Source organism: Oncorhynchus keta, chromosome 2 (genome assembly GCF_023373465.1).
Source record: "Oncorhynchus keta strain PuntledgeMale-10-30-2019 chromosome 2, Oket_V2, whole genome shotgun sequence".
Classification (NCBI taxonomy): domain Eukaryota; kingdom Metazoa; phylum Chordata; class Actinopteri; order Salmoniformes; family Salmonidae; genus Oncorhynchus; species Oncorhynchus keta.
The window spans coordinates 32529311-32544739 of NC_068422.1; the positions used below are offsets into that span (position 1 = coordinate 32529311).

Here is a 15429-nt window from a genome sequence, read left to right on the forward strand (position 1 = left end):
TAACAACCTCAGGGCGCTGAAGAAATTCGTGGCACCTAAAACCCTCACAAACTTTTACAGGTGCACAATTGTGAGCATCCTATCGGACTGTATCACTGCCTCGTACGGCAACTGCACTACCCGCTACCGCAGGGCTCTCCAGAGGGTGGTGCGGTCTGCCCGCATCACCGGGGGCAAACTACCTGCCCTACAGGACACCTACAGCACCCGATGTCACAGGAAGGACATAAAGATCATCAAGGACAACAACCACCTGAGCCACTGCCTGTTCACCCCTCTATCATCCAAATCAAATCAAATCAAATTTGATTTGTCACATACACATGGTTAGCAGATGTTAATGCGAGTGTAGCGAAATGCTTGTGCTTCTAGTTCCGACAATGCAGTGATAACCAACAAGTAATCTAGCTAACAATTCCAAAACTACTGTCTTATACACAGTGTAAGGGGATAAGGAATATGTACATAAGGATATATGAATGAGTGATGGTACAGAGCAGCATACAGTAGATGGTATCGAGTACAGTATATACATATGAGATGAGTGTGTAGACAACGTAAACAAAGTGGCATAGTTAAAGTGGCTAGTGATACATGTATTACATAAGGATGCAGTCGATGATGTAGAGTACAGTATATACGTATGCATATGAGATGAATAATGTAGGGTAAGTAACATTATATAAGGTAGCATTGTTTAAAGTGGCTAGTGATATATTTACATCAGAAGGTGAGGTCAGTACAGGTACATCAAAGCTGGGACAGAGAGACTGAAAAACAGCTTCTATCTCAAAGCCATCAGACTGTTAAACAGCCATCACTAGCACCTTAGAGGCTACTGCCCTATATCCGTGGACTTGAAACATTGGCCACTTCAATAATGGAACACTGTTCACTTTAATAATGTTTACATATTTTGCATTACTTATCTCATATGTATTTATTGTATTGTATTCTACTCTACTGTATTTTATTCTATTTCGCGCCGACATTTATTTTCTAAATATTTATATGATCTTAATTCCATTCCTTTACTTTAGATTTGTTTATTGTGTGTATTGTTGTGAAATAGTTTGATATTACTAAACATGTGTATGTGACCAATAAAATTGGATTTGATCAATGTATGGCAAATAGAAAAACGCAATGTAACACAACTGGTCAAATATAATTTTATTTTAATTTTATTTTACCTTTATTTAACCAGGCAAGTCAGTTAAGAACAGATTCTTATTTTCAATGACGGCCTAGGAACAGTTGGTTAAATGCCTGTTCAGGGGCAGAACGACAGATTTGTATTTTGTCAGCTCGGGGGTTTGAACTTGCAAACTTCCGGTTACTAGTCCAACGCTCTAACCACTAGGCTACCCTCGCTATAATACTTCATGACTACATTCAATATTTATATACCAAAGACCATATTGTAGCTGGGGCAAACATGACACTTACCAATGAATTCATATACATACAGGATATAAACTCTGAGAGGAATGAGTGAGTGGAGCACCTATCGGTTTAAAAGGAGTGTACTTGTGTTTACTCTTGAAAACGGTAACGTGTTTCATACGTATCCCTGAGGATCACTGATTAGCATGCTGTGTAGGTGGATGTCATACTCAGCTAATGCCTTGCTGTGGTCAGTAGGTCTCCTCATGAATATGCTAATAGTAACCACATGTCCAGTTCTCCTGTGGAGAAGCACTTTCTCTCACTCTCGCTCTTTCAACCTTTCTCTCTCTCTCTCTCTTTTGATTTTTCTTTCTTGGACACACACACTCTTAATTTCACAGACTCACATTCACACAGTTACCCCCCTTTCCCCTCCCCTGTGTGATCCCCTGAACCCCTTTGCCTATCTCTCCCATCTCTTGTTGATAAGTTGAAATCTCTCTTTTACTGTAGTTTTAAACAAGCGGTCATTCGCCAGGCTTTGGGAATTGACAACAGCACAGTTACTTCACTCCCTCTCTGACCATCACATGAGGGCCACCGTAGGCCTGCAGTAATGACTCTTCTGTCTTAATCTGGGCCTCTGAGCCTTGGAGTCATATCATTCACTTCAGAGGCCTGTGACTTTCTCTTCCCTGTCCTCTCTTTCTTGGTTTGGTCTCACTCGTAGTAATTGCAACTCAAATAGGTTACTATTGAGCTTTAGAGGGCACTGTCACTCAATACATTCTTAGCCTCTGATCTCCAAACAGTTTGATTCTAGTAGAGAGAGATTGGAGCTGGAACACAGGCCTATGGTATGGGACTGAGTGTGTGTGGGAGAATGATCTTATTTATCATCTTATGTGATCTTTTGACAGTCCGCTATTCATTAATAATATAGCTGGCCTGTTATTTACAGAGGTGTGGACTCGAGTCTGACTCAAGTCACAAATTTGATGACTTGAGGCTCGACTTAATAGAAAATAAAATGACTTGACTTGGACTTGGAGCCTCGACTCTCAGGACTCTACTTTGACTTCAGTCTAATGACTTGAAGTTATCTGGCCAAATTACAATCACTAGCGTAGGCCTGCTGGTATTTTGGTATGCAATTGCTTGAAATTGATCATTTACTTATGAACCTTGCATTTGTAATTGGTTGTTAAAATGTATTATTAGATAATCAAAATATGTTGTGGACAAAATTGTTAAAAGGGCTGTCTGGCAGCCTCAATAAATAGACAAAGATTTGTAGTTTATCACGTAAATCCTGTTTGTTTACATTTTCTTTTACTAGACTTGAGTCTTGTCTTGGTCTTTAAATGCACGACTTGGACTTGACTTGATCCTTTCTACTAGTTGGGCCTCGACTTGAGACTTGGACCTTGTGACTTGAGACATGCTTGCTCCCACCTCTGGCTATTTATAATACACGTGTTCCTATTCAGTTATGGCAAGGTAGTAGAATACCCCTATAAGCGGAACTCTTTCCACTTAATTTACATATTTTCACACTGACATATTTAAACAGATCTAATAAAACATTTCTATTCACTAACGCAAAGTTACGTAAACCATTGAGCACTGTGATCGTGTTCAGTTCTGCACTCCCCACTCAACCTGTTTATAGTGAGGCATTCAACTGCAAGCCCTTTTCACCTCACAGCCCTGGCTTTAATCCCAGCCCTCAGAGATCCAGAGCCAACAGAGATGTGGCTGGTTTTATGGCCATTTCCCTCCCACCTTCCTGCCTTGCTTTAAACCACAAACACTGCTCCTAGTGATCCATCACAGAACACACACCATCAACTGGGCCTACACACCAAACTGCATGCCTGCCGAAAGGGATCCGACTCTAGCAAACTCACAGTGCTCCAATTTCCTCAAAGAGCTTTTTAATGGAACAGAGCAAAAGGCGGGCGAGTGCTCAGATTAAAAAAAACAACAACAGAAAAGTATTTTCTTTTATGATGGAGGGATTTTGTCCATGCAAGCAGTTGATGTCAGGAGGAGTGATGTGGCCCTGCCAGAGCCAACCAGACCTGGCGACGACGCTACCGCCGTACATCTCCTGCAGAAGAGGGCCAGCTCCGTACTGCTTATCGATTGTTGTAGCTTTCCCAACTGTGGCTATTGTAAATTGAAGGGCCGTCCTCACCGGCGTGCGTCAGCTGTGATGTGTGGAGGGGGAGGGGGGGAGTGCATTGACTGTAGACCAAGGCTTCCATCTGATATCACCCTTAATGGCATGTCCCTCTGGACGAAAATCGGCCTTTCTCAATGTTTTTCCATTGGAAGGCAATTTCACTAGAAACGTACATGCCAGTAAATAACTTAAACCCTTCCTCCTTTGCCAACTACCCTCTGAGGTATTCTTCAAAACATGGCCAGGTTTTTGACAGGTTATTATTCCCAAAAAGCCATGTGTTTATGTCTTGACTCACCTTTTATGTATAAGAACTAGAATGATCTACCAGAAACATATGGAACAGCACATATTTCCCTCTGTTCAATGTGAGGACATTAAAAAACGACCACTCGTAGCCCTTCTTTTAGGTCTACTTCTGCTCTTGGCTTAGTGAAAATATGTTAAATAAATTATGCCTGCAAACTTATCACATTTCTGTGAATGACTTCAGCGTAGAAATAAGCCGTTTTGACAACTTGTAGCTGAAGGCAGTGGCTTTGGATTAACAGCAGGCTCCGCGTGGACCAACATTGTACAGGTATTGTCATGGGGGAAAACAAGAGTTGATCATTGGGACAAATGTGATAGTTTGTGACAGGCAGAACTTAGTTTGTGTGTGGTGGGGGAGCAGAGGGGACTTGGTGTATGTTACACATGCTTATCCTTGTAGTTTATTTTGTGTGTTTACTGCCATTGTATGTACAGTACTGGACTTCTTCCACTTTGTCCAGTTAAACTTGGTTAAGCAGGCCAATGATAAACAATATAAAACTACACATTGTGGAATTTTATGCTGCATCACCGGGAGCGGCAGGTAGCCTAGTGGTTCGAGCGTTGGGCCAGTAACCAAAAGGTTGCTAGGTCGACAAGGTAAAAATATTTTGTTCTGCCCCTGAACAAGGCAGTTAACCTATTGTTCCTTAGGCTGTCATTGTAAGTAAGAATTTGTTCTTAACTGACTTGCCTAGTTAAATAAATAAAAAATATCACTGCTTGATATGGCAAATGTACCACCCTAGACTGCAAAGGGCTACAGAGGGTGGTGCGGACAGCCCAGTACATCTCTGGGGCCGAGCTCCCTACCAGGACCTCTATATCAGGCGGTGTCAGAGGAAGGCCCGATTGCCAAAGACTCAAAGACTGTCTGGCTCTTGGACCAACAGGCTCCGAGACCAACAGGCTCCGAGACAGCTACTACCCCCACGTCATAAGCCTGCTAAATAGCCAGACTGCTAAATACTCAAATGGTACCCAAACTACACTTATATATAAAAAGGTATGTGGACACCCCTTTAATTTTGTGGATTTGGCCATTTAGCCACACCCATTGCTGACAGGTGTTTAAAATTGAGCACACAGCCATGCAATCACCATAGACAAACATTGGCAGTAGAATGACCTTACTGCAGTGACTTTCAATGTGGCACCGTCATAGGATGCTTCATCAAATGTCTGCCTTGCTCTGTCAACTGTAAGGGCTGTTATTGTGAAGTGGAAACGTCTAGGAGCAACAACGACTCACCTGCGAAGTGGTAGGCCAGACAAGCTCACAGAATGGAAGTGCCGAAGCGTGTTTCTCTGTCGTGATGAATCACGCTTCACCATGTGACACTGATGGATGAATCTGAGTTTGAGGATGCTAGGAGAACGATACCTGCCCGAATGCATAGTGCCAACTGTAAGGAGGGATAATGGTCTGGGGCTGTTTTTCATGGTTCAAGCTATGTCCCTTAGTTTCAATGAAGGGAAATCTTAACACTACAGCATACAATGACATTCGAGACGATTCTGCACTTCCAATTTTGTGGCGAAGGTTTGTGGAAGGTCCTTTCCTGTTACAACTTGACAATTCTGGGTATTTGGTATTTAATTAGGATCCCCATTAGCTGTTGCAAAAGCAGCAGCTACTCTTCCTGGGGTCCACACAAAACATGAAACATAATACAGAATGACAAAATACAGAACATCAATAGACAAGAACAGCTTGAGGACAGAACTACGTACATTTAAAAAAAGGTACACATAGCCTACATATCAATGCATACACACAAATCTAAGTCAAATAGGGGAGAGGTCAGCTATCTGGAATTGGGTGAAGGAGAAGTGGGGGAGGTTTGGGCGAGTTACTATGGGGAGAACAGGGCTGTTAACCGGGGTAGGGGTAGCCAGGTGGAAAGCATGGCCAGCCGTAGAAAAATGCTTTTTGAAATTCTCAATTATTGTGGATTTATCGGTGGTAAGTGTTTCCTAGCCTCAGTGCAGTGGGCAGCTGGGAGGAGGTGCTCTTATTCTCCATGGACTTTACAGTGTCCCAGAATCTTTTTGAGTTTGTGCTACAGGATGCAAATTTCTGCTTGAAAAAGCTAGCCTTCGCTTTCTTAACTGCCTGTGTATATTTGTTCCTAACGTCCCTGAAAAGTTGCATATTACGGGGGCTGTTCGATGCTAATGCAGAACGACATAGGATGTTTCTGTGCTGGTCAAGGGCAGTCAGGTCTGGAGAGAAACAAGGGCTATATATGTTCCTGGTTCTAAAATTGTTGAATGGGGCATGCTTATTTAAGATGGTGAGGAAGGCACTTTTAAAGAATAACCAGGCATCCTCTACTGACGGGATGAGGTCAATATCTATCCTTCCAGGATACCCGGGCCAGGTCGAGTAGAAAGGCCTGCTCACTGAAGTGTTTCAGGGATCATTTGACAGTGATGGGGTGGTTGTTTGACCGCAGACCCATTACGGATGCAGGCAATGAGGCAGTGATCGCTTGGTCACAGACCTGGATAGTAAGACAGAACTCTGCAGTAGATGGCAACACCGCCCCCTTTGGCAGTTCTATCTTGTCAGAAAATATTATAGTTAGGGATGGACATTTTTGGGTTTTTGGTGGACTTCCTAAGCCAGGATTCAGACACGGCTAGGACATCCGGGTTGGCAGAGTGTGCTAAAGCAGTGAATAAAACAAACTTAGGGAGGAGGCTTCTAATGTTAACATGCATGAAAGGCTTTTACAGTTACAGAAGTCAACAAATGAGAGCACCTGGGGAGTAGGAGTGGAGCTAGGCACTGCAGGACCTGGATTAACCTCTACATCACCAGCGAAACAGAAGAAGAGTAGGATGAGGGTACGGCTAAAGGCTATCAGGACTGGTCGTTTAGTGCGTTCAGAGCAGAGAGTAAAAGGAGCAGGTTTCTGGGCGTGAGAGAATAGATTCAAGGCATAATGTACAGACAAAGGCATGGTAGGATGTGAGTACATTGGAGGTAAACCTAGGCATTGAGTAATTATGAGAGATATATTGTCTCTGGAGACTTTTAAACCGCATATGTGGGAGGTGGAACTAAATGGTAGGTTAAGGCATATTGAGCAGAGCTAGAGGCTCTACAGTGAAATAAGACAGTAATCACTAACCAGGACAGTAATGGACAAGGCATATTGATGTTAGGGAGAGGCATGCGTAGCCGAGTGATCATAGGGTTCAGTGAGTAGCTGGATGGCTGGAGACACGGCGATTCAGACAGCTAGCAGGCCGGGGCTAGGAGGTTAGCAGACCGGGGCTAGCAAGCTAGCAGAAGGGCCTTAGAGGGAAGTCTTGACGGAGTAAAGTCTGTTTGGCCTCCGCGTGTGGTGACGTCGATAGACCAGTCGTGATGGATTAGTAGGGTTCCGAGTAGCAGAGGGGTCCAAGTCCAATTGGGAAAATAGGTATAGTGGCCCAAGAAATTGGCCGATGGATCTATATAGCTAACAATCCAATATGCTTTAGGCAGCTAGTGGGCCGATGCTTGTGGATAGGCAATTAGGGGTGGTCGCGATGTAGAGGCCAGTTGAGTACCCCCTCGAGCAGATTACTTCGTAATCCAGTCGTGAAGGATCGGTGGGGTTCCGTGCCCCGTACCGGTAGTAGAAGGGGTCCGGGTATTGTAGCCCAGGAGTTGCTGATGGGCCTCTTTAGCAAGCCGGGAGAAAGGGCCTAGCATGGGCTAGCTCCAGACTAATTGGTGCTTGCTCCGGGACCGACGTTAGCCAGTACTCGGATAGCAGCTAGCTCGCTGCGACGATCCAGGTGAAAATGTCCAGAGTTTACGGTAGGAATCCAGGGATATGGTCCGGTATGCTCTGGTTTGAGTCGCGTTGTACAAACTGGCAAGATCCTTCCTAGCTAAAGGTTAGCTGATGACCGCTAGCAGTGGTTAGCTGACTACTAGCTAGTAGCTAGTGAGCTGGCTAGCTTCTGTTGGGGGATTCCGGAGTCGAGGTGAATAATACTTTAGAAAAAAAACAGGTCCGCACCACATTGGGTGAGGTGGGTTGCAGGAGAGTGTTTTGAAGTTGAGTTTTAGAAAAACTATTTTAAAAAGATCTGTGAAGAAAAATATATAAAAATATATATACACGGGACACGACGAGGACAAAAGATGGCTGACTGCTTCTCCATCTTGGATAAGTGTGTATCCATATCTGCTGTCACGGTTTTCATGTGGTGAAGGAGTCGGACCAAACTGCAGCGTGTATATTGCGATCCATGTTTAATCAAACAAACGTAACACGGATCCAAAACACAAACTCTACAAAACAATAAACGTAGTGAAAACCGAAACAGCCTTAACTGGTGCAAACTAACACAGACTAAGGACATCAAGACACTCAGGACAATCACCCACAATACAACCAAAGAATATGGCTGCCTAAATATGGTTCCCAATCAGAGACAACGATAAACACCTGCCTCTGATTGAGAACCACTCCAGACAGCCATAGACTGTCCTAGAACACCCCACTAAGCTACAATCCCACTAAGCTACACACCACATACAAAAACCCATGTCACACCCTGGCCTGACCAAATACATAAAGAAAAACACAAAATACTTCGACCAGGGCGTGACATCTGCCTTGTACCTCTGCACATTGATCTGGTTCTGGTACTCCCTGTATATAGCTACATTTTCTGTGCATTTTATTCCTCTTGTGTTACTATTTTTAGAAATGGCTCATGAGCAAGAATTTCATGGTAAAGTCTACCCCAGTTGTATTCGCTGCATTTGACAAATAACATTTTATTTGAAATTATACCTGAAAACATATCAACACGCCATTCAATATCCCCTTGCATGAGCTAACAAATGAGAAAATCACAATAGTTGAAAATACCATTGAATAGTTTAGTCTCTCTCAGAGCTTTGGATTTACTGTATATTTGCCATATTCAATTGATCTACAAATCTGGGAGGTAGATTTAGTCATGCACCTCTCATACTAATCATGGAATGGGAGAGAACATTCTGCAGCTAAGGCAGTTTGCATCGCAAAGAAAAAGTAGTCACCTTATGTAACTTATGTAAAGGATCATAGCAACCACTAGCCTTAGGTAAAACAGATATTAATCACATGAGTCCTTGTTACATGTGTGGGTATGTTGTATAACCATATACAGTAATGCATTTATTTACACTAGCCAATCAGTAGCATAAACTACTATATTGAATTATTCTAGTGGGAACTCTGTCTACTTTGGTTTCTTGTCAACAACACATGTTTTATTAAAGTATTATCAATCTGTCCACTGTATGTAATGTATTCAATGTCTCTCACATCCTTCTCACATCCTTCTCACATCCTTCTTTTCTCTGTCCTTTCTTCTATAGATCGCCTTCTCCCAGCACAACAGCATCATGGACCTGGTGCAGTTTTTTGTCACCTTTTTCAGGTACGTACCATTTAGATGGAACTAATAAGGCAAACAAATATGTAATTTCCCATGGTTAATCCCTTTCTGCTTAGTAAAAAAAGACAACAGACCTAATTATGTCTGCTGTCTCCAGGCCATCTTCTGCCAGTCAACCAGTTTCACTGAATGAGCCGATCACATGCGTTGTCAGTGCTTAATTTGAGAGAGACCTTGCCGGAACAGGATCCGGCACCTCTCTGTCTTAGACTGTATATATTTTTAAAAAAAACATGTATGTCTATATAGGTATGTGTATATGTATGCATGTGTGTATGTATATGGATATATATATTTACCCCCCAAAAATATATGGGGGGTTGGAAATGATGCAGACAATTACATTGATGGAAGCAACATTCTTTCCTCAATATTAAGCTGATCCACCCATTTAAAAAATACATTAAAAAAGAGTTGATTTGGGATGGGTTGGCCCGGGCTAATGCTTTGTGTAACATTGTAACCTATGTTTGAGACCAATGCATGGCCATGGTTGTGTGAGTAGCACGCCTGTATCTCTCACAGAACTAGAATTAGATTCACTTTCTATGATCTTTCTCTCTACTCTGATGGACATGAGCCTTCAACTCACATCTCTCCAGCGTTGCATCATTTTGCCACAGGATCAACAACTTCTTTTCGAAAAATTGCCAAGCTGTGGATTGTGTGTAGCCCAGTAACAAGGCATAGCCTACAGTCGGGAACGCGCAGCAAGTCTGTCAGTGCACAGCATGCAGACAAAACAGGCTTTTCGCAATATTTCAAGTACAATCACGGGAAAACAGGTTGGAAACCAAATGGTGCCTGCTGAAAGTAGAAGACACTAATCTGTCTGCTGTAGGCTAACAAAATATTTGATCAACTTCCAAATATTGTTTTACAAAGTAAGACAAGAGTGAGATATAGGCTTTTGGCACGAATGTATTGGCCATCTCTGGCGTGAGCTGGGTGAGTCAGTGAAACTGAAAAGCATGTTTCGGACTATCATTTCCTCCTCATATTGTAGCCTACTGTATGTCTCCACACAATTATTGATGAATTCAAGTTCATTTGTGGAGTGGTTGAAAAATGAGTTTTAATGACTCCAACCTAAGTGTATGTAAACTTCCGACATCAACTATATATATAAAACACAGGAAAATCATGTTTTTGACTGCACTGGGCAGTCAAAAGGTTCAGTCATTTGCTCCAAGAGCTTATTCCACTGTGTCTTGTTCATAGTGGCACATACTTCCTTCTCACTCACTGTCTTCTTTAGTAAGCACCTGAAGCATGCACTTTATCCACTTTTTTCCCAGATGTAACAGCTGTTTTTTCAATATGTCACTCTCTGTTCTGTTTGCTCTTATCCTGCCTTGTTAAGTTTGCTTCAGTGATCAAGTGCAGTTATAATTATATTACAATAAATAAAACCTCCACAGAGCCCTGTGCATCAAGAGTCCTGTGAGATGCATCCAATTGCATCTCACAGCTCAAAGGCTTTAGCAGATGCAGTATGTGCTGCCCTATGTGACCTCAGTTGATTAAAGGCTTTAGTCAAGGGGAAAAAGGAGTTCACGTGCGGCTATGTTAACATGGTTGTAGATGTTTCTGTGTAAATGTAAGCTATGCATGTGCATGTCACAGAGGGTACGAGTTTGTGGTCTTTGTATGTTTGACTGTGTGTGTGAGTGAATGCTTTGTCCATTGCATGTTTGTGTGTGAATGTGTGTGTGTGTGTGTGTGTGTGTGTGTGTGTGTGTGTGTGTGTGTGTGTGTGTGTGTGTGTGTGCGTGCGTGCGTGTTGGCTGTGCTCCATTGGTGTGTATAAGAGATGAAGTGGCAGGGAGGCAGAGCTGCGGTGCCCTGTGTGTGAGTCTGGCCCTGCAGGCTGAGGGCACAGCACACTGACATGATGGAGCTGGCACCACAGAGAGAGAGAGGGGAAAAGAGAGAGAGCGGGAACCAGAAAGGGAGAGAGGGGTCGAGAGAGAGACGAGGAGGGGAACGAGAGACAGAGTGGAGGAGATCTTTTCCCTTAGAAATCAGTGCTTATCATAGGTGCTCTTTCTCCAATCCTGAGTTAGGGCAGTATGCAGTCATAGGTTTCACCGTCATTATCTTGTTTCAGGTACTGTAACAACAGTACAGTAATTTGATCATTTGGACATGATTTGTCCCTCTACATGCCTCTCTTTTAGCATATTTCTTCTGTTTTTCTGTTAGTATATCTTCAAATGTTTGAGTGACACTCTGGGTGTCTGTTCCTCTATTTTAGTGTTCATCCAAGCTACTTATATTTCTGCAATTATCTTTACTGTACAGTTCACCTGTCATCCTATCTGCCTGACTCCGTGTGTGTGTGTGTGTGTGTGTGTGTGTGTGTGTGTGTGTGTGTGTGTGTGTGTGTGTGTGTGTGTGTGTGTGTGTGTGTGTGTGTGTGTGTGTGTGTGTGTGTGTGTGTGTGTGTGACAATGCCACATGATCTCCTATATCCTAAGTTACATCATGCATATCTTTAACATATGTACACTTGTATACATGAGACAGAAACGAGAGAGGGAAAAAAGGTTGGAAGATTCTCACCTAATTTCATCCTCAAACTAAACTCTCGACATGAAGTAGTATTCTAACAGACTCTGATTAACTTCTAAAAGCTCATTTGACCAGCTTTTCTTTGAAGAGTGGTTAAATAGTTTTTTCTCTCTCTCTTTCTCTCTCTCGTTCACACTTTCCAGAGCGGTTCCCTAAATGAGCAAGCAAAATTGGTGCAATGAAGGAGTGTTTATGCTGCTTCTCCTTTTCAGCCCCAATGCTAATTGGTGACATTGCAGTTCAGTTTGGTCCAATTACTCGTTTCCTCTCTCTAAGTTGATTAGAAATCATCTCTCCTTCTTCTCTTGCTCAAGTTCAGCACAGAGACAATATACAAAGCTAAGTGGCTCATAAGCCTCTATCAGCTGTCCCAATTATTTCAAAATGGCTATCAACATTCTGTGCTGCTGCGACCCGAGGGATACTCCAGGCAGTTTGACAAACAACACTGCTTTGTGTGCTATTCTTTGTAACTGATAGAAAGGTAAACAAATTGGGATTGTGTTATCCACTATTTGGGCTACCTTAGAAATCAGCCTTTTGCCATTCTGTGTGCCTGGGGGAATATCATTGCTTAACAGCTTGGTACTCTATGGTGTACAGATGGAATTGTCTTTCTTTTGGTCATTTGTGGATTGTGTGTGGAGGATTGGGTATCGATCTCGCTGCTTGCTGCTGGGTGTTTGTGATATGTTGTCCAATGGTTCGGATGATTGGACGTGTTATAAACCCCTTCCCCATGTTCATGTGATCCACAATACTGAACAACTAACCCTCAGCCCTTCAGTGCCCCACGTGCGCACACACACACACACACACACACACACACACACACACACACACACACACACACACACACACACACACACACACACACACACACACACACACACACACACACACACACACAGTACCTTCAGAAAGTATCGATACCACTTGACTTTTTTTTGCTCACCCATCTACACAAAATACCCCATAATGACAAAGTGAAAACATGTTTTTAGGAATGTTTGCAAAGTCATTGAAAACTAAATTCAGGAATATCGAATTTACATAAGTATTCCCACCCCTGAGTCAATACATGTTAGAATCACCATTGGCAGCGATTACAGCTGTGTCTTCCTGGGTAAGTCTCCAAATGCTTTACACACCTGATTGTGCAAATATTGTACATTCTTTCAAAAATCTTTGTGTGGACCAAACAATTGATTCTCATGCTAAATCCTATTTTCCCTAACCCCTAACCCTAACCGTTAACCTAACTCTTACCTTAACCTTAACCCCAACTCCTAATTCTTACCGTAACCCTAACCTTAACCCCAACTCTTAATTCTTACCCTAACCCCAATTCTGAACCTAACTGTAAACCTACACTTAAAATAGCCTTTTTTTTATGTGGAGACCAGAGAAATGTCCCCACTTGGTCCCCCCCACACACACACAAGATCAAAATGAACACACAAACGCAAACACACACACACACACAATGAAACATACACTGTATCCGTCCCACTCAGCCCTCCCATCCACCCCAGAACTGCACATGGACCTCATTGGTTTGAATCTCATTGGTTGCGGATGACTTGGCTAAAGCTATATGTGTAAGAAACCCCAATAAACCCCCCTAATACCTCTTTAATAGTGACAGTTAGTCTTCTCCTCTCCCCATTAGTGCAGTAAGCCGCCCTGTTTGGGATTAATTGCAGGCTGAGTTAATAGATTTGATGTGGAATGATGGACTGTTACTGATTGGGCTTTGAAATATGGCCAAGCCAACGAGCGGTGTTGGAGGGGAGGAAGTGTCTGTTCCAAACAGTCCCAGTTATACTCCTGCCAGCAATATGGAGCTACAGCCATCATAGGGTTGTGTGAGACTTTCAGGATTATTTATTTATTTTCCCTACGTTTTTAGACATTGGTGAAGAAATTGGTCATAGCTTGACGTACTGTACGGTCATATTTAATCAAACCTGTCAAACCTGCACACACATGCAGCTATAGTGACAACTGTAAGTATGTACCATACTGTCAGTATATGGTTCACATCGCTAATTAGGCAAATTCCTCAGACTGATAGTTTATGTACTGAACTAGTGGTTTTCGAAGAACACATGAGAAAGAGCATTTCCACAGCCTTTCAGCAGGCTTGGCTTGGAAATGTCACGCTAATTACAACTTAGCCCTTTACGATGTGGTCATTGCTTCTAAGCTATTTTCTAGCTGTACACGGAGGGCATTATGAAGATAGCGATTGTCTTGAACTTCTACACTACTTCCTGCCTTGGTGGTTTGGTTCTTTGGCCTCCAGGACTTGTAAAAGCTCTGGTTGAAAGACAGGCTTTGTGTGATCTAATGTCCAGATGGCATTGGCATTGGGATCATTCTATGTGACATTGCTCTGTGTAAGATGGCCACTCTACTTGACCCACTCCATGGGTCCAATTGATCTCATGCTATTTCCCCATATTTCACTTGGTTTACCTCTGCAGTCTTATTTCGTAGTATTCGGTGCTAGTAAGTCCATTTCCTAGTTTTCGGTGCTGCTAGCCCTTTGGTGGCCATTTTTGTAGTTTTCTCTTAAGGTAAATAGACATGCAGCACTCTATGCAGGCACATGGAGAAATGACAACTGTCAAGGCAACCAAATCTTCCTCAAAGTACAGTCGTGGCCAAAGGGTTTGAGAATGACACACACATTCATTTTCACAAAGTCTGCTGCCTCAGTTTGTATGATGGCAATTTGCATGTACAGAATGTTTTCTAGCTGTACACGGAGGGCGTTATGAAGATAGCAATTGTGATCAGATGAATTCTTCTTTGCCATGCAAATGAACTGAATCCCCAAAAAACATTTCCACTGCACTGCATTTCAGCACTGCCACAAAAGGACCAGCTGACATCATGTCAGTGATTCTCTGATTAACACAGGTGTGAGTGTTGACCAGTACAAGGCTGGAGATCACTCTGTCATGCTGATTGAGTTTGAATAACAACCTGAAAGCTTCAAATGGAGGGTGGTGCTTAGAATCATTGTTCTTCCTCTGTCAGCCATGGTTACCTGCAAGGAAACACGTGCCGTCATCATTGCTTTGCACAAAAAGGGCTTCACAGGCAAGGATATTACTGCCAGTAAGATTGCACCTAAATCAACCATTTATCGGATCATCAAGAACTTCAAGGAGAGTGGTTCAATTGTTGTGAAGAAGGCTTCAGGGTACCCAAGAAAGTCCAGCAAGCGCCAGGACCGTCTCCTAAAGTTGATTCAGCTGCGGGATCGCAGCACCACCAGTACAGAGCTTGGTCAGGAATAGCAGCAGGCAGGTGTGAGTGCATCTTCACACACAGTGAAGCGAAGACTTTTGGAGGATGGCCTGGTGTCAAGAAGGGCAGCAAAGAAGCCACTTCTCTCCAGGAAAAACATCAGGGACTGATATTCTGCAAAAGGTACAGGGATTGGACTGCTGAGGACTGGGGTAAAGTCATTTTCTCTGATGAATCCCATTTACGAT

The 15429-nt window shown here is 42.9% G+C and overlaps 1 protein-coding gene across 3 annotated transcripts in view; it reads left to right on the plus strand.

Annotated features, from left to right (window-relative positions):
- The window catches only part of LOC118399482 (attractin-like protein 1), a 340601-nt gene that overhangs the window by 186201 nt on the left and 138971 nt on the right, over positions 1-15429 (plus strand). For all 3 annotated transcript variants that reach the window (XM_035795604.2, XM_035795612.2, XM_035795619.2), the window contains one exon: positions 9267-9328. In XM_035795604.2, the coding sequence (XP_035651497.1) occupies positions 9267-9328 (62 nt within the window). The remainder of the gene's footprint in view (positions 1-9266; positions 9329-15429) is intronic.